Consider the following 19,049-nt stretch of genomic DNA (forward strand, 5'->3'; position numbering starts at 1 on the left):
CTATGCAAGCACTGCAAAGTTCACATACCGTGCTCTAAATTTTAATAACTGTGCCATATGAAGGACATTTCATATCAGCACACAGGGACCACAAACAGTTCTAAAATGTCTTTAGCATTCAACAAGTCCAGTCTTTTCCAGTTTGCCTTTCAGTGTTCACTGTCATGACATACAGCATTCACAGAGGATTTATTTCAAAGGAAAGGAAGGTGCAGCCATGCAAAGAACAATGCTCTGCCTGCAACAAGATTAACCACTGTCATGGGAAACCAATAAAAACAAGTATGTTATCTTTCTTTACAAAGAGACTGTTAAAGCTTAACTATGTTAGGAAACTTTCCTTTGGACTAAATCATGAGCCAAATGTATGTAAGCAACACACATACCAGTGTATGCAATTAAATGCCTCTCTCCTGATGCTGCAGGAGAAAGTCCATCCACCCAGAGGCAGGTGACCAGCCTGTGTCCTCTCCTCATCAGAGATCTCTCCCAAAGGCCAGCCCCAGTTCCCTGTCCCCTGACAGGTAACATCACTTCCCATTTTCACCTGTTTGCCAAAGTTAATCACATCCCACTATAAACCCCGAAATCATACCAGGCTCTGAGTGAACTCAGTCAAAACAGAAATACCTTTCATCAGGTCAGCGGTGTAGTCCCCATTTAAAAACGTATTCCCTCACATTAATCCAGCGCCAAAAAACCATCAGGATGTGTGCTGTGCTGATCCAGAGAGAGTGCTAAGGATGCTGTTGCCTCCTGTCTACCACCCAATGCCTCATCTGGTGCATGGCCACGCAATGCCGGCTCTGCGACAACAGGCACTTTAAATTGGGCAGCTCAGCAACACATGTACACTGAATTTTTGAACGAGCTATTCTAAGCTGCTTTGCTAGCAATTTCTGGCCTGTGCAGTTTGAAAGCACACGGTTCTGGCCCTCACAAAGAGCAGACCTGTAAATGACATCTTGAGGATTAAGCTGATTGAGATGCAATTTGCCTAGCAACCATTCATTAAGGAGAGTTCAGAAACAGGCCAGCAATCTATTCCACCTCCTTATCCAAGCAGTAAACAGATAACAGTCTCTACTGTGTCCTCTATCCTCTGGTTCAGACACATTGTAAACAGATTTTTCAGAAGTTTAAACTCCTACAGTAAATCTCAGAGAACAATCCTGCTCTACAAACACGAGGGATTCAGTTTCACCAAGTGCCTTACAAGCGTGAAACAGCTCTAGGAGGAGGGCAATGCGAATCAAATTGTGAATGCATCTGCAGTTCCTGTGTCTCCAATATTTTTTCACATCAAGCACTAAGAGCCCATCCCAGTTGTTAAAAAAAACCCACAAAACTTAATCACACAAGCATTTGGTATTGCTATTCTGATCACTGAAAAAAACTCAATAAAAATCTTATTCCCTTCCTTCATCTTGTGGAAGGAATCGATTGACACTTTGAAAGACTTTGATAGAGGTTCCCCCTTCAGAGAAGAAAACAAAAGTCACCTCCTCCCTCCCATTAAGCATTTTTTTCTTATGAAATAAGCAAGACAACATAAATGTCAGCACTGAAAATCAAACCAGCTATTACAGCTTGAAGAATTTTGCTAAAAAGATTAAGTGAAATCATGATTTTGCATAATCGTTTCCCTGCAAGAAACATCTGATAACATTCCATTCTGCTCCAAAATTTAGGTAAAAAGATTATCAGGGACATATTTAATACTATATACCTGAACGGTTCTCCTTTGGTGTGCAGTTCTTCGGGGAAATCACTGTGACATACAGCATGCCATTGCAATTAAATATGCAAGAAAGAATAATTTAACTGACCATGAATAATTAATACTCTATAATACTACTTCATAAGGTAAGTCTGGCTGAGTATTCCTGCAGATGAGATACACGTAAATACAAGGTTCAACAGAACTGGTGGCTTTACTTTTATGGTGGAGATTAAAACACTGAGTAACTTTATGGCTGGTGATGAGTTCAAGAGAAGGTGCCAACCCATCCATGCCTCCCTTCTCCTGCTCACTGCCTGTCAAGCTCCAGAAAAGCTGGGAGAAAAGCAAGTGCTGCAACAGTCACTGCACTGCTCACCTGCATCTCAGAGGCAAGAGGCTTTCCAAACACTTCCCATTAAAAAATATAAAGCAATTATCTGACTTCCCAGTAGAGAGAATAAAGCAAATATGATGCAACAATTACTCGCACAATAAGATCAGGCTAAGGTTGTGAGAAAAAACAATTAAAAAGGGTTGCAAGAGCTAAGGAATTCAAGTTACTTTCCCAGAATCTATCTTAACGAGAAAGATACCATCAACTCACAGAGCAGACCTTCCTGTTTCAAATTTACAGTTTTGGAGGCTACAGAACATCAAAAGCCACAGTTGGGTGGCTGTGTACAAACTCTCCATCTCCAGCACAACTTTCCTTCATTAGCTCCTACTGAAAGCAGCAATTAAAAATATCCTTTTTTTCCATCAACGAAGACCTTAAACAGATTAAATTAATATTTACCGAAGTCCTCACAAAATTGGTATTCAGCCCTTGGCACTTTCCACTAGACACCAGGTCAGGTCAGCTCCGTGCTAATCGACACACAATACACTTGTTGCACACACTGGGTGGAAATCCCCTGTTCCCCTCAGTTTATCCAAGCAGCACAGCACACAACACCCCGCCACCAAGCGCTACTTTTAGATGTATACATTTGAAATCCAACCATCATTTGTGATCGCTGAAGTGGAACAGGGCACTACCACTGTGTTTGCTGAAGGTGACAGCCCTACATGTCCCCCAGCAAAAAGCCCCATGTTGCTCTGGCTGCCAGCTCTGCCACAAGGGTCTTGCTCCTGCAGGATCCAACACTCTTCTCCTCCAAAGCACACAGAAACCAGGGGTCTTTCTGCTCACAGGCAAAGTCACATTAGAAATATGCTAGCTTAATATTAATTTTCAATTAAAAATTAATAGGATTAAATTAAGCTTGTGAGCCGGCAGGCAGAGGCAGTTATTTTGCTGACACGCTCATTGCTGGGAGGAGCAGGATTTGAAGGATGGGCTGCAGGGTTTCTGCAGGATGGTGGCCCAGGGATCCACGTGCTGGCCAGGATGGGTAGTGGGGGACTCTTCCCCACAACTTCAGCAGGGCCCCATGGCCCCATGCCAGACACTGATTGGGAAGGTGGAACTCATTGAGATCACCCTGGTGAAAACCACAGTACCTCATCACTTGGGAGCCAGCCTTGAGGCCCGTGGCTCTGATCCTCTCCCATGGGCATGTGTTGCCCTTTCTCACTGTCAGAATTAATCCTCTTCCCAACAAGCATCCTGCAAATACCCAGAGTTTACATAAGTTTAACCTTCAGTCTCTATTAATGTTACCAGAAAAGAAAAAATTAACCACGGTGCAACAAAAAAGTCTGTATCTGCATTTCTAATTATACCACAAAACACACCACGTGGCAATATTTCCAAACACCTTGCTGGGAATACAACAGCCACTGGACTATAGCTTCCATTTTGAGCAGTGGATGCAAGAGCAAGGCACTGAGGTTGTCAATGTTAAGGGATGAGGATGTGAGAACTGAGGAAAATAAAAGTGACATAACATTATCAATGGTAACAAAAATGTTAAGAATTAGAAAAAGAGTCACCTTAAAAAATTTTAAATTTCATGATGTCTCCTACTTTTTTAATGCCTTAGCCTACTTTTCCCAACCTAATTTGCATGATCAAAATAGGCCTCCTGCCAGGAAGCATTAAAATGGCAGCCCCCCATCGAGACAAGGCTCCCTTCACCAAATGAGACTGAACGACTAATAACTATTCCTAAAACATTTTAAATCTGATAATGTTGTTTAGTAAACATTTATTTATAATTAGGGCAACTATCTGAATTCTCTTTATTATGCTCTACTAAAGCATTTTATGAAAGACCTTGGTGGAGAAGCAGGTACCCCCCAAATGGCTGTACCAGCTCCAGCCCTCTCCAAAGAGCCAAGCACCCTCACATTCCTGCTCTGCACCATCTTGAATGTTTTCCATCCAAAAACCCCTAAACATTCTCCAATATCCACCAGACAACTCCCAACAGCTCTTTGGGGTACCAAGATGCAGGGAGCAGCCAGACCAGAGTACACCAAACCCACAGACCTCTACACATGGCAATTAATTCTATCTGCTGAAAAGAACCCAGGCTAGTACCATAGTAGCATAAATCTAAGTATTACTGATGTGCTGAAGATTTGGATTCTGGTACAAATATACAGTGCTTTATACACATTTATCTGAGCTATGTGTTATCCTTTCAGTGCCATCTGCACAAAACCAGAGTTTAATCTAAGAACTGGAAACTAAAATAAATCATTTTCTCCCTATCTGTGATCTTGTCAGAGACAGACGCCACAAACTCAGAGCAGGCGAGTGCAGGCTTGTCTAGTTAGAAACCAAATCATATCTGCATCAATATGATTTATTTTTAATAAAAAATAAGGCACACCAGACCCTTAATATTGAAATAGCTTCAGCAACCTCCCAACCCACAGAAGACACTGTATATTATGTTAAATTGTCAAAATAAAACTGGGATTGGCACAGTCATTTCCCCTAATAAGAAATGGCACAATCAAGAGATACATTTTAATTGCCACACATAATGAAAAGTCCCTGCTCATTTTCCACTGGCTGTTATTCATTGCTAACAAAACACAGGGCTGTAAGGCTCAGTAGGGTATTTTCTGGTCCCTTTAGCTTTTTGGCATCTCCTGACCCTACTACATGATCAAGAGTGAACTCAGCTCCCCAGCACCACACAACAATGTGTCTCTGTCCTGCACAAACCACTCAGGGTCCTTGGGCAGCATTTCTCCAAATATCTTGGCCTGAGCATCTCCTCCCCACCCCGAGCAGGGACCACGCAGTAATTAGCATGTTCTGATACTGGGAACTCAACTAATATGAACGCTGATCCCTTCAGACAGTACAGCCCACAATGTGAGAAACCTTAGTCACAGGAGACCCCTCATTTCTACCTTTGAAAGTCACCAAAGCCTAGTAGATAAACTATATTCTGCAAAAGTGTTGCAAACAAGATAAATTAATTTCTCCTCATTGAATACATTCTCCAACCAGCATCCACAGCTAGAGGTTGATACAGGATCACTGACAACACCAAAACTGTTTTATTTTCTTATATAGAGTAACTTCTAACATCTCAGCTCACTGCTGTGAGATTGCAATGGATTTTATTTGGCAAGTCAAGCTAAAGCCCAGATTATAAAAAATAAATACTAAACCTTTTTTGATCTAACTTTCCTCCACAAACTGGGTTTATGCACTTTCTTTGGAAATGTTACATCAGAACAAAATGACATTTAATTGGCTCTTAAATAACTCAACAGCCACTTTAATTTTATTTCAATAGCAATAATTCATAAATCAAGGAGCTGAAATTCTACCACAGAATGACAAGTAAATAGAGCAGAACACTCTGGAGGAGTGTATTAATGTCACACAGCGAAAGGTGATTTTTCTTAAACTTTGTGTGTCGCCATTTTAGGGACATCACAAAGCTACAACCACACAGAGCTAAAATCTGTCAGCCCTGGGATCCTAGACAGTTTTTTAGCCAGAACTGCTTAACCAAGACGAAAGGATGAGATAATCCTTGCCCAACTGGAACTATTGGGAGCATGGCTGGGATTTTAACCATGGATGCAGTATCCCCCATGCACACTAGATGGAAGTATGTAAAATCTTAATTCTTTCCTGCCTCAACTTTTATTTAAGTGGTTGCAATGTTCTTGTGCTTCTTCATTGGCAGCTTCACTCAGTGCTAACCTGTAAGTAAGAAGATGCCCTGAAATATTAAATGAAACTTTACTGAAAATTAATAGTAAATATGAGAGAATACACATCAGAAACATTAAATATATTATTCAGGATAATTTTCAAGTATGTGCATTGCATTTCTGGAGTGCTGAAATAACAATCACTAATGAGATCAGAGAAATTGAAGTTACATATTTTAAACATTCAAGCTATTCTAATGAAACAGTAACTCTAAAAATTGTACCTTGCCAATGAGTAGAAATAGAGAATGGAAAAGGTATGAAAGGCTTCCTAATAAGCTAAACCCAGATCAGAGCAGCAGAGCAGCAAACCTGAATGGGATTGAATTACACACAAATCTTCTGGAAACGATCTTTAAAGTGACTTGTTCCAAAACAAGCCAATTCTAAATTTAAACAATGAAGAGTTCAGTCACAGGAAAACTAAAAATCAGACAATGGTGTGACCAGGAGCAAGGCACTGCAAGAGCTGTTTCCCCTTGCCTGCTCTGGCCTTTTCATGTATTGATTTTCCTCCATGCTCATTCACAAATGCTCAGCATAGTTGTGAACAATTTAAAGTCAAAGGATGCATGAATTACCAGCTCCAGGAACACATTACCCTTTGTAGGCAAAAGTTGAGGGCTTTTCTGTAGCTGAAGGAAAAAACCAAAAACAACAACCCAGAATCAGAACAGACTGATGAGCTGGAAGGCCAAGCAAATACCCAACTTTCCGTGCCCACAATGAAGCCAATGCATGCAATATTCCTCCAGCTTAGAGGACCAAAAACTAAGGAAAACAGTGACAGAAGAGAAGGATGAACAAAGAGCAACAGTGGAGAGAGGAATAATAAGTAGGCATGAAGGGCTCCCCTTTCCAGATGTTAAAAATGTATGTTTTTTCCATTCCAGATTTGAAAAAAGATTAGCAGGGGAGGAAGTTTACTTTGGAGAGTGGGAGCATCCGTGTCTTTTTTTTTTTTTAAAAAAAAAAAAAGGCTCATACAATGCTATTTCCATCCAACATAATTTAAACTATAAATGTACTCAGTATTGGCTCAGGACAGTAATTGTACAACATTTTTTCAAGGCTTTTTTGCATGCAGAAATTGCCAACAGAAAGGAAAAGAATGAGTGGCAAGGCAGCAGCCACAGGAAAGGGCAGGACTGGGATATCCAAGTCCTCTGAGATGCACACAACATGAAGGCAAGAGGGAGAGCAGGATGCAGCAAAGGATACACCGGGGTCAGGAAATGAAAATAATCCACAGCACTGAACACTGACTTAGACAACACTTTACCACGTAAAAACATGCAATTTTTTTTTCTCTTCCATTGCCTTGTGGTTTCCCTACAGCAGCAATCTTTCTCTGCCAGGAATCACACACTCACCATACAGGAAGGAATCACCTGGGGGAGGCCACACGTGGCTACCATCTTAGGCGTGGAGCACAGGACAGGGAGATTTGCCCAAGTGTGAGAAGCAAAATGACAGAAAGCAACTGGATACTAGATCCAGCCCAAATTGCAAAGCGTGTCGTTTCACCTATTTCCACTTGCTCTCACATGGCTCCCAAATTAGAAACAATCAGAATCCTGCTGGAAACAATATACAGCACCTTAATTGGGTTGGCTGCATTACAGACGTCAGCAACGTATCACTTGGTAGATCACTTTTGACTGTTCCTTTTTTTTTCTTAAATCCTAAAAATAGCTTCACTTTCATGGTTCACCTTTTCTGCATCACATTACTACAGACATCGTAAGAAAATAAAAAACCTTCTCACTCACTGCACACCAAAGATGCTAGAGAGCCCATTCCTGCTGGAAGCAGGATCCATCATCTAATTCAACAGAATTTTACTTACAGGTTTGTCTCAAGATGAGCTGCATTTACAGAAAACCTGTTTTCTAACACATTTCCCTATAGAATACCCATCAATGCATCTATTTAAAAGCCTGGAGCAGTTCACTTATCTCTAAGTACATCAATAACTCAGATGTTCAGCTCAACTGCTCCACACATTCCAAGCACATCACCATCCAAAGGCTCAGGGATTTGAAAACTGAAATTAAAAATCTCTCTCAGTCTTCATCCCAGCACACCCCAAGTAACACACCCCCACTATTCCCTACTACAACCAGACTGCAGCCAAACTACATTCTGGTGAAATTATTCCAATGCTGTAATATCACAATATTCTTCATGATCCCTGGAAACTTGAACTAATCTTCAAATGCAGTATAAACATGTTGAGCAATGGGAATATGTAAACTTTGCTTAATTCCTGGTCACAATGGGGGAATAATTATAGCAACAACACAGCAAACACAAAATGAGCAGGGAGGCATGAAGAAACACCCAGACAGAATGTACCAATTTAAGGGAAAAGAGTCTACAGGGCCCATGAAGGTGGATCAGCCACAGGCCACAGTCAGCACTGCAGGTTTTTTTTAAACACTCATTTAAATCAAATTACTAAAAACATGGCAAGCAGCAGCCCAGGAACACACCAGGTTCCGTTAGCTCCAGGTGTAGGCATAACCAAGGCCCAGCAGCTACTCCTCTTTGGGATAGTCAGCTTAGCTTTTGAGGAATACAACCCACTGGAAAAACATCTTTGGGCAAAGTTAAAAACAACTTTTCTGGATGCCACTCAGCAGAATGCTTTCTTGAGAGCTCTGTTCCTCAGCAGCTGAATCAGAATTTGGAAAGCAGTGTTTTTGGAAAGAAAATAGATGAATAATGTGGCAAACTCACTTCAGCATTCATATTCAAACTAATGATTTGCAATTAAAAGAAAAATTGCTCAAACATCATCACAGCTAAGAGACACAAAACACAAAGGGAAAATATGAATATGGGATACCTCATAAGGAATGAAAAGGTAAGTTCTTCACTTAACTTCCCAGTTTGGAAATATTTAAAATGGTGACAACTGAAAGCAGTGGGGTGATACACTCCGTTACAGCTGCAGAGAGCTGTGAAAACTTTACTCATCTCCAGGAGCATCCTACCCCATGAATAGCCCTAGAGGAGTCAGCAGGTCTACAACACAACAGAGTGACCTGTTACTCAACTGTTGGGTGTAATATGTCAGTGAACTATACATTCTTACAGCAATTATTTAAAAGTTCTGATCACCTGTTAGATAAAGCCCACAAGTCAGGCTGTGGCTATGTTCACTGGTGTACTGAGCAATTCCAGAATCCTGGAAGTTACCGAGCTTAAGAGAAATACAGAATGGATATGACTTCATCTCCCATCTGCATCCATCAGTAAGTCTCCTCAGTGTCACGGCAATGAAGAGGAGGGAGCCACCAATGTACAGGACATGGAACATTTCAGCAAGGGAAGCTCTGGGGTGGGGGCAGTTGGGGCAAAACCGAAGAATAAAGATGAACGGACAAACTACGGTGAAAAGGAAAAGTACTGGACTGGGGAGGAAACACCAATGGAAGTTTCTATCCCATGCTCAGGTATTTCAGCAAGTGCAGGTAAGGACACAAGCTGAGGGGACAAGCAGTTGGTGGCTCTGGGAAACACAGAAGCTTGAGTCCTCAAGAAAATCCTTCCTTAGCCTCTCAAGCTGGTAACAGTTCCCAGAAGCAAACGTAAATATAAAATATTACCTATCAGAAGACAACTTGAAACAAATACAAATAAGACTTAAATGAAGGCAAATATCCAAGTTGCAGAGAATGGAAGAGTTCCTTCATTTCACATTTGAAGAAAAAACAGTACTATGTGGACATGCTCCAACATCTTTTTAATGCTATTAACAGAAACAGCACCCCAGGCTGCGCTCAAGCTGAAAAAGTGTGAATCTGTTTGCAATGTGAAGTGAAAGTGGGATCAAAAATACCATCTTATTAAAGGGTATTTATTTGGTGCTAAGCACATTATTTATTCGATTGAGAAGTTCACAAAATGACAGATGGGTAACTGCAACTAAGGTCACTATTTAATGTCACTATCAAAGCTGATCCTTAACACAATTTAAGCACCTGCCTTTTCTTTTATGTCAGCACAAAATGGGATTTTTTCTTTCTTTTTTTCTACACTTCAAAAGCCATGTAGCATAACAAAACACACGCCAAGCGTGAAGGAGCAGAGAGCATGCCAGCATCTTTCAGCAATCATCTTTCCCTTGTCATCCATTATGTCAGATTTATCTATTTTTGCTTAATTTCTGTTCCAGCAATATGCATCCTTCCTCTCTCTAGACTATCAGGCTGGCTGGGCTTGAACTCAATATGGCTTCTTAAAATAGTTCAGAAATACTGAAAATATTTGAAGTGATGCTTGTGAATTACAGGCTATTCACCAACCCATCTTCCAGCTCCGGCTTAACCTGCAGCTCCCTCAGTGAAGGGTTAATCTCCAATTTCTTCTCCTCAGAAATCCTACCCTACTGCACAGTGTAAATACCATTTAAAAAATAAAAAGCCTTTCTTTTATAAAGCATTTTCCCCCGAAAGCTTAGCTTTCATTGCAAATCTTACCCTCTGTTCTGACTCTTTACTTGATTTTGATCCAAACCTTCCACTGCTAAAAATTACCCATCAGTTATTTTCCTGCTGTTTGCTTTCTGTTGCTGCTGTTTTTTTTTCCTCCAGAGTTTTCTGACCCTCTGGACTGGCTTTCCAGGACACCAGACCCACCTGTACACTCCCCCTGCATCCTTCATTCCCCAGGCTGCCAGCTTGGATAACCTGCTCTCTGCACCTCTAGCATCTGTGATATGATTCCACAGTCTCCTTCCCCACTGCTTCCTGTATTTACTGAAGTGAACAGACTCTTTTAAAAAGTCCAAATTCTTTAGGTGGAAAAGACCTGAACAGAAAGACACGTGCTGAAAGAAAAAGCAACTCTCATCACTATATTCCCTTCCTGCCTACGTAGCAGCCAACATAGAATTTTCTCAGTCTGCTGCTGAATCAGTCAAAGTTTCTACATCACACACACCAAATCATGAAGCCTGACACGTCCAGGATTTATTCCCTCACAAAGTCATCACTGTTGCTTCAGCACAAATGACATCACTGGGGAACTCAACCTCATTTACCAGGAGAGTGTTCTCTGGGGCAACAAAGAACTGGGTTTGTGCAATCAAAAGGTAAAAGTATCGTTGTAAAAAGTTTTCCAAATGAACTTGATGTTTTCTTGAGGCGTTAGATGTGATCAAAAATAATCAGGACTCTGATAAGATGTGAGAGCAATGAATTACTACTGAAATAACTAACCTGTGTCTGCATTTTATCCTAAAACTTGTACCCAGCAATTAGAGATGACACCAAGAGGAGGGTAAAACACATCCATAAGCCCTCACAGGTGCTGCTCTGGGAAGATCATATGCTGCATAATCGAAAGCATTTAAGTACTTTTGCTTGCACGAGTGAACTGAAAACTGGTAAGTGAAGCTCTGCAGTTTTCCTTCATGCTTGAAAAATGGTTGGTGGGAAAGAAAACCGACGAGAAACGTATTAACGACACCTCTTGCGAAAAGACACTTTTCCCGGGGACGAATTACACAAAGGATTCGCGCACATTGCAACCGCAACCTCCCCTCCACGGCCCCCCCGCCTCGTTCCTGAGAGGCATTTCTCTGTCGCGACGCCTGACGTATTATCGCGCTTCCCGCTGGAGATTTGGTATCAAGGGAAAAAGGTGTATCAAGCTGCAGGTCCGGGGGGTTAGAGAGGGGCCCGGGCGGGCTGCCTGCTCCTCACAAGGACGCGCCGGGAAGCTCCGGAGGCCCCAGGGGGGAGGACGGGCGGGCCGGGCCGCTCCCAGGAGGCGGCCGAGGGACGGGACGCGGGGACGGCGAAGGCGTTCCGACCCTCAGCCGCCTGCCGGGAGCGGCCCCGCCGTGCTGTCGCGACAGGAGGAGGGTCACGACAGCGATAACACCTCATGTTCCCTCAGAGAGCGGGGGGAGGGGACACCCGGGAAGGACAATGGGGGGGCGGGGGGGGGGGGGGGTGGGCCGCGCCGGTCCCGCCGCTGTGTGAGAAAGCAGCGAGTCGCTCAACCCCCCCCCCCCGTACTTACTCTCGGTGCCCCTGCCCGGGCCTCATGGCGCCGCCGCCGCTGTGCCCGCACCGGCCCCGCCGGCCCCGCCGCTCCCCGCCCGCTCCGGCCGTGGTGGCTGCGCCAGCCGCCCCCGCGCACGCGCGCTGCCCGCCAACCGCCGCCCCGCCCACCGCGCATGCGCCACGTGGGGAGGGAGCGCCGCGCCACAGCGCCGCCTGGCGGGCCCCGGGAGCGCGGCAGCGCCGCGGGGCGGGAGCGGGACAAGGACGCTCCAGCCGGGATGTCTGGACCCAGGAAGCCTCGACGAACATCCCCGCCTTCCTCAAGTCCATGAAAAGCCCTCCCTGCCTCAGGAAAGCGGTAATTTGCAGCCATGCGACTGACTTGCAACGTGGTAATTAACCTAATTAGCAAGCCTCATTAAAGAGCGTGTCGGGAAGAGAGTTCACTGCTTGCCAAGCCTGGAGTGTTTCTGTCCCTCCCAGGACCGGTCATAGGACCTACCGCAGGATGGTTGCCCTTAGACCACCTAGTCCCACCCCTGCATGGGCAGGGACACCTCCCAGCAGCCCAGGCTGCTCCAAGCCCCATCCAACCTGCCCTTCAACACTGCCAGGGATGGGGCAGCCACAGCTTCCCTGGGCAACCTGGGCCAGGGCCTTGGAGTAACCACTCTGAGTGGTCAGCTCCATGCTTTCTCCCACCTGGAAGAAGCCCAAGACAAGGCTCTGGGATGGCACAGTGTAATCCCAAGCCTGCTGGGCACAAACAGCTTCCCCTTGTCCTCCTACCCGTGACACACCTCTGCCCCCTCAAAGCTTGCTTACCTGGGCTTCTCTCCTGCAAGGTGTAACCTTCAGAAGACTCAGCTCAGGAAAGTGGATCTGAGCCCTGCTGGGACGAAAGGAGGAAAGCCATAAAAGCATCCTGGTTTTAGCTGGAATAAAAGGGATGAAAAGTGGTGGCTGCAGGGACTGGGTCAGGGGAAGGAAGAACAGAGATGAGAACAAGTGCTTTTGCTGGGACCTCATTTTATTGCAAAGAAAGTACAAAAGCTGGACAGAAGCAGCTGAGGGACCAGAGTGTCCCCTGCTCAAGGGAACACAGCAGGCCAAGTTCTGAAGGCATCCCAACCTGGCTTTCAGGTGCTCTTCCATTCCCAATGGCCATTTCCTTCAGCAGCTCAGGCACAAGCTTTTCCCAGTGCTGGTAAAGCATCTTCTTGACCTGGCACCAGAGAAGGATGGTGGGCAGAGGATTTGCTCCACAGGTCTGGGCTCCAGGCAGGGGCAGGGTCCCCAGCAGACCCCACCAGATCTCCTCACTCAACTTCTGGGGCACCTGCTGGAGGTCTCCTCACTCAGGGAAATTAATTGATAGCAGCACATGGGGATTTACGTGACTTCTGGCAGGAAGCCACCCCATGCCCCACACACCTGAGCACAGTGGTGTAGAGATGAAACTCAAGGCCCCAAACACCAGGTCCACGTGTGGACCACCAGGGACCCAGGCACACACCCACAGGGCCTGGTTCCACCATGCTCTGTGGATTTGCTGCTCTTCCCACCTGGGGCTTTCCTTCAGCTGTGACCCTGCAGCAAAGAGCATGGACTTCACAGTAATACTGGTGGATTCAGGCACCTTCAGGTGCAGCTGGCTCTCCAATGTCCATCCCCAGCTTCCACAAGATGTAGAAGGACTGAAGATTTATATTATTTGGTGGAACGGCCCAAACTGACATACATGTTCTACTTCAGCCCATTATACAGATTCCATCATCCTCTGCTTCAGGATTGAACAAAGGTGCCAAGAAACCCACAGGGAACCACCAGACTGGTCTCTCCAAGAGCTCAAGGGCCATTAAAACACACACAAAGAGCTCAACTCTTCATCTCCACCTTGAGCTTCAGGCGGACATCGCACAGGAACACGTTCATCAGGTCCTGGCCAGCCTCCTGAGCAATCCTGCTGACAACCTTCCCTCCTCTTCCAATCAACATCATCTGTATGAAAACCCAGAGAGAAGGTCATCACCCTTATCCTCACATTGCTTCCCTGAGGGGAGGAATCACCCAAGGAATCAACAGTGCAGCCACAGAAGGGATGAAACAGGATAGAGCAGTTAGAGAAGCCTCAAGATCAAACCACCTTCAAGAGGTGCCAGGTGGCCCTGAAGAGTCTGTGACTGCATCAGGCACCTGGCTCTTCCCAACAGACCCCACTGCCGAGGGAGAGGTGGTCACAGCAAGGACACACACAGCTGGAGCTGGGGAACCTCCTTTCTCGCTCCTCAGCCCCACATTTCTCTTCTGTTACTCACCATGTGTGACTTCCTTGGGACCAAGAGGTTCTGCACGATGAGGAGCTCCCCACTTGGGCCTTCCTCCCACATCTCTGTCACCTGCAACAGCCAGAGCACACTGAGACTCTGCAAACACCCCTCCCTGACACCAGTAAATGTGGCTGGTACTTCAGTTGGACTTGATGACCTTAACGGTCTTTTCCAACCAAAACCATTCCCAATAAAATAGCTCAAAGACAAGTCTGCACGTGCTTCCCACCTGGGTCACGCCATAGGGCACTTCCAGAGGCAGGTACTCCAGGATCTTCTCCCTGATGATATTATCACAGATTTCTTGAGGTGACTGGCTGGTCAAGACCCCGCTGTGAAACTCCCACGGGCCTGGCTTGGCTTGCATCAGGAGGTACTGCTGCCAGCACAAAACACATGGCACCCATCAGCTGTCACCAACCACCCTGGTGGTGCCACCACCCTCTAAATGGGGCCACTGGGACACTGCTGCTGGTCAGGGTGGTGATTTCAGAAGCCTCCCTTTCACCACCAAAGAAATCCAAACCCTGCCAAAGGGTAACACCTCCCCAGAGCTGTTTGTAGGAGTTACAGAAGCTCACACACTTGAAGCTGAAGGATAAAGGGTTGGGTGGCTTCACTGGCATGAACAAGCTGCGGCCTGGAGAGCTCCAAGAGCTCTGTACAGGACACTGTGGAGATACCCTACAGACTTACTCTACATCAACCAACTACAATTCCCTTCTGCACCACAGGCCAAGAACTGCAGTTCTTCTGCTTCCTCAGAGATGAGGCTCAGTGTGAAGGACCTCGGTCCCACAAGGGTGAGAGGGCACCAGTCTCAGAGCATTAACAGAAGATGTTACCTTCAGTGTATCCACCTCCTCCCCATGGAGAGCTGCCAGCATGAAGATCTCCTGGAAGCCAGGCCAGCCTCTCATATTTTTTAGATCTCTGGGTCCATAATGCTTTGACCCTTGTGCTTCTTCTGTGAGAAGGCCAGACTCAGAAGCCCTCATGTCACTGCTGTTGTCCAAGCTGGAGGCTTCTTGCTCCTCTCTCTGCAGGCAGCCAGACTCAGGGGTCCTGCTCCCAGGTGGAAAAGCCTCAGGAGTTTGAGGAGGAGCCTTTGCTGGAGAACTGGAATTGTGTTTAAATGCAGATCTTGCTTCCAGCTTCTTGCCACCTACAATCCCCTCTGTCAGCTCAGTCACTAGTTCCAGCAGGATGTATTTCTTCTTTAGCCGATCCACCTGAAGTGAGAGAAAAGGGTGAGGAATTTATCCTAAATGAGGCTCTGGATCTGAAGGAGCCAGAAGAAACCCCCCAGGGCAGGTAGGACAAGGCTTCTGTGACAGAACTGGACAGTTTTCCAAACAGAGGCCAAACCCCAGTGTGTCAACAGCTCCAGCACAGCTTGTCCAGACATTGTCAACCTGACAGCGACACCTTCCCTGTCACCTCTGCACCACAACCCCCCTGTGGTGCCAGCTCCTCTTCCCAAGCTGATTTATATTCCAACTGCTCCATAGAGCTTCAGGAATGCAGCAAACAGACACAGACACACACTGAAATACTCTGGAGCAGAGGAGGAAACCAGTGTCCTTCAAGACAGCTGGGCTCAGTGACCTGAGAACACCAGGTTCTGCCTGGACACCAGCAGAAGGCAGGAAGGAGAAGCTCCTGGGTTACCTTGTTCAGAACCAGGACACTGGGGATCTGGGGAAACTCAGAAAGAACCTTCAGCACCTCCTTGCTCAGAGAGTTCCGTGTCCAGTGATCCGACACATCCACCAACACCAGAACTGCCAGAAGAGAGTGATGGAAGGTGATCAACCTGTTTTCCTAAATGTTCATTTTCTGCTTCTCTACAGTCCATGGTCACCTCCCTCCTGCTGCTGCTCCTCTCTCTTCTACAGGAGAGCACACGGATGGAACCAAAAAGGAGGGTTCTATTGATAAAACAGTACGATGCAGTTTATACCTGTCATACTAAAGACATCACACCTGCTGTAACTCAACCTCCAAGCCCTATTATTAACCCAAGCTGCCTTCCTTGGCACCAGGCAGTTCTTATCCCCACCTCAGCTCAGTATTTCCAATCCTCTCACTGCCCTCCCCTCCTCCCTCTAAGTTCATACTCCCAAGGCTGCTTTTGGTGCCTAGTAAGGACCCAGATACCTCAGCCCATGGGCTGAAAACCTCCAAGGCAGATAAAGGGTTTGGTTTGATGCAAGAGGAGCTGAGCACCCACCTAAATCTGCCTGTTTCATGCTCTCCCACGGGTCTGTCAGCATGGCCTCCTCCAGGTTGTGTCTGAAAGGCAAATGCAAACGAGTAAGGCAGAGACACACTGGATCACAGCCACCTTCCTTCCCCTCCAACTGGGGCAAATCCAGTGTTTTCACCATCCCAGCTGGCACAAAGCTGCCCTGGGAGCTGTGACATCCCTCCTTGCACACACAGACTCAAACCTGAGAGGGCCCAGGGGATGCCACAGGCTCCCTGTGCTGCTGAAAGGGCTGCAAGAAAAACCTCACAGACCAAAACAAAGCTAAAAATGTACAATCCTGGAAATCATTCTGGTTCTATCAAACCTGGATGGACAGGTCCTCTCCCTCCCCCTCAGAACAGTGCTGATACCTTTTGGCTTTCAAGGGACTAGTGAGGCCAGGTGTGTCCAGAATGATCTAGAAAGATGACAGACAGATCTTGTCACTTTGTGGCCAAGCTACAACTTACATTTGTGTCATCAGAAGTGACCCCCTGGGACAAAAATGAGAAAACCCAACACCTTCTGGCTACCACCCCCCCCCCCCCCCCCAGCTCTGCAAATTTACCAGCTGTGTGTCCTCATAGGTGACGACCCCCCGGGCCTTGCACCGGGTTGTGTGAACCTTCCTAGAGACAGGGAACACCTGTAGGAAATGAAACATGTTACACAGCCAGAATATGTTAAAAATAAATAAATAAATAAGTAAATAAGCAATTTAGCAGCCTGAAGTTCTTGCCCCACCCCAGCTTTACCTTTCTGCCCAAAAGCTGATTAGAGAGGGTGGATTTCCCAGCGTTGGGTGCCCCGATTATGGCAATTCTTAAAACCTTTGGGTTCTGGGGCTGGTCAGGCTGATCCTGTAGCAGACGGTCTTGTTCCTCTGGCAGGGCAAAGGAGAAGCTCGAATCCTACAACAGGTCAGGATAAGCCACCCCAGAGCCCACCCCCGGTACCACTCACCTCTGTTGGTGGCCACGGGCGGGGGGTGCTGGCCCAGGGCCTGGCTCGGCTGCTCAGCAGGGATGCCCAGGATGCTGCCCAGGGCTGAGCTGCTCCCTCCCCCGCGGGCGGGGAGCAGGGCGGCCCGCGGGACGCAGCGCTCCAGAAAACACCCTAGGACAGCGACATCAAACCCTGCCCGCACCTGAAACGCCCCCAGGCCGCCGCGTCCCGCCCCGCAGCGCCCAGGCACCGCTGGCACCGCTCCCCCCGCGCCGCCCGGCCTCACGCCCCGCCCCGCAGCAGCCCCGGCAGAGAAACGCGGCCCCGGGGCAGAGGCCTCGGCCTCCCCCGCCCTACCCGGCCTCATCCGGAGCGGCCCCGCCGCGGCCCGGGCAGCCCAGCGCAGGGCCCGGGCGGCCGCCATGCTGCCCGCGCGGGGCAGGCTGGGAGCGGAAGGGGGGGGAGCATGGAGAGGAGGCGGGCGGGGCCAGCGCGCCGCTCGCCGCCGCAGGGGGTTGTGGGAAGGAAGCGGGCGCGGTCGGCGCGGGGGCGGGGCGGGGGGTGAGCGCCCCCTGCCGGGCCCGCCGCGCGGCGCAGGGCGGGGAGTCCCGGGGCTGCAGCTGCTCCCAGTGCCCCCCCAGTGCTCCCAGTGCCCCCCAGTGCTCCCAGTGTTCCCCCAGTGCCCCCCCAGTGCCCCCCAGTGCTCCCCCCAGTGCCCCCCGTGCTCCCAGTGTCCCCCCCAGTGTCCCCCCAGTGCCCCCCCGTGCTCCCAGTGTCCCCCCCAGTGCTCCCCCCAGTGCCCCCCGTGCTCCCAGTGTCCCCCCCAGTGCTCCCCCCAGTGCCCCCCGTGCTCCCAGTGTCCCCCCCAGTGTCCCCCCAGTGCTCCCCCCAGTGCTCCCCCCAGTGCTCCCCCCAGTGCTCCCAGTGTTCCCCCCAGTGTCCCCCCAGTGCCCCCCGTGCTCCCAGTGTCCCCTAGTGTCCCTCCAGTGCCCCCCAGTGTCTCCCCAGTGCTCCCAGTGTCCCCCCCAGTGTCCCTCCAGTGCCCCCCAGTGCTCCCAGTGCCCCCCCAGTGCCCCCAGTGTCCCCCCAGTGCTCCCAGTGTCCCGCAAAGGCACCCAGTGTTCCCAGCGCACCTAATGCCCTGCCACACAGCCCAGTGTTCTAACCAGTGCTCCCAGTGAACCCCTGTGTGCACCCCAGTGCTGCCCGGTGGCCCCCGCAATGAACCCCATCCACTCCTCTGTGCTCCCCAGTGAGCCCCAGTCCTCCCAGTTCCCCCCCGTAATGCAACCCTGCCCCCATACACCAGCACATCCCAGTGCTCCCCCTGAAACACACACCAGTGCTCCTCAAGTCTCCCAGTCCCCCCTCAATACACTCCAGTGCCTCCCAGTTCTCCCCAGCACACCCTGCAGTACACCCCAGTGCACTCTAGTGCCTCCTGCACCCCAAGTTATCCCTGCACCCCTTTACACCCAGATGGACCCCAAGGTTCCCTGTCCCACCCTGCACCCCTTGGAGCCCCCAAGTACTCCCCAGTACACCCAGTAACTGAGCCCATGGTGGGTCTGGGGACATGGGGCTTGCCAGGACCCCCCTGCAAGCCTCTCGTCCTCCTGCCTTGACCCCTGTGGTCACCAGGACGGTCC

At 48.3% G+C, this 19,049-nt stretch overlaps 2 protein-coding genes across 5 annotated transcripts in view; both read right to left on the reverse strand.

Annotated features, from left to right (window-relative positions):
- FAM222B (family with sequence similarity 222 member B) overlaps positions 1-11,970 on the reverse strand; it is a 35,888-nt gene extending 23,918 nt beyond the window's left edge. Inside the window, exon 1 of one of the 2 annotated variants that reach the window (XM_051635918.1) lies at positions 11,891-11,970. The gene's annotated coding sequence lies outside the window, so the exon portion shown is untranslated. The remainder of the gene's footprint in view (positions 1-11,890) is intronic. The other variant, XM_051635917.1, reaches the window with a different exon arrangement.
- A 916-nt stretch (positions 11,971-12,886) lies between these two features.
- On the reverse strand, positions 12,887-17,863 carry ERAL1 (Era like 12S mitochondrial rRNA chaperone 1). 3 transcript variants are annotated; one of them, XM_051635991.1, is made up of 11 exons: positions 17,758-17,863; positions 17,419-17,571; positions 17,211-17,338; positions 17,024-17,101; positions 16,827-16,873; positions 16,438-16,499; positions 15,876-15,988; positions 15,050-15,436; positions 14,434-14,485; positions 14,193-14,273; positions 12,887-13,875 (listed from the first exon to the last, which is right to left on the reverse strand). In XM_051635991.1, the coding sequence occupies exons 1-11, from the start codon at positions 17,822-17,824 to the stop codon at positions 13,733-13,735; spliced, it is 1,311 nt and encodes a 436-aa protein (XP_051491951.1). In that variant the 5' UTR covers positions 17,825-17,863; the 3' UTR covers positions 12,887-13,732. The 3 variants fall into 3 exon arrangements, with proteins under 3 accessions (XP_051491951.1, XP_051491950.1, XP_051491949.1); XM_051635990.1 differs by having other exon boundaries at positions 14,434-14,580; XM_051635989.1 differs by having other exon boundaries at positions 14,434-14,583.
- Positions 17,864-19,049: the final 1,186 nt, after the last annotated feature.

This window comes from Apus apus, chromosome 18 (genome assembly GCF_020740795.1).
Source record: "Apus apus isolate bApuApu2 chromosome 18, bApuApu2.pri.cur, whole genome shotgun sequence".
Classification (NCBI taxonomy): domain Eukaryota; kingdom Metazoa; phylum Chordata; class Aves; order Apodiformes; family Apodidae; genus Apus; species Apus apus.

Bases quoted from the DNA above. Each gene is read 5' to 3' on its own strand.
- ERAL1 (XM_051635989.1), bottom strand. From the start codon at position 17,824: ATGGCGGCCGCCCGGGCCCTGCGCTGGGCTGCCCGGGCCGCGGCGGGG. The intron at 15,437-15,875 runs GTAACCCAGGAG...CTCTCACTTCAG, and splicing joins GTGTCCTGGTTCTGAACAAG to GTGGATCGGCTAAAGAAGAA. The intron at 14,274-14,433 runs GTGGGAAGCACG...TGGCTGTTGCAG, and splicing joins TGCCCTATGGCGTGACCCAG to GTGACAGAGATGTGGGAGGA.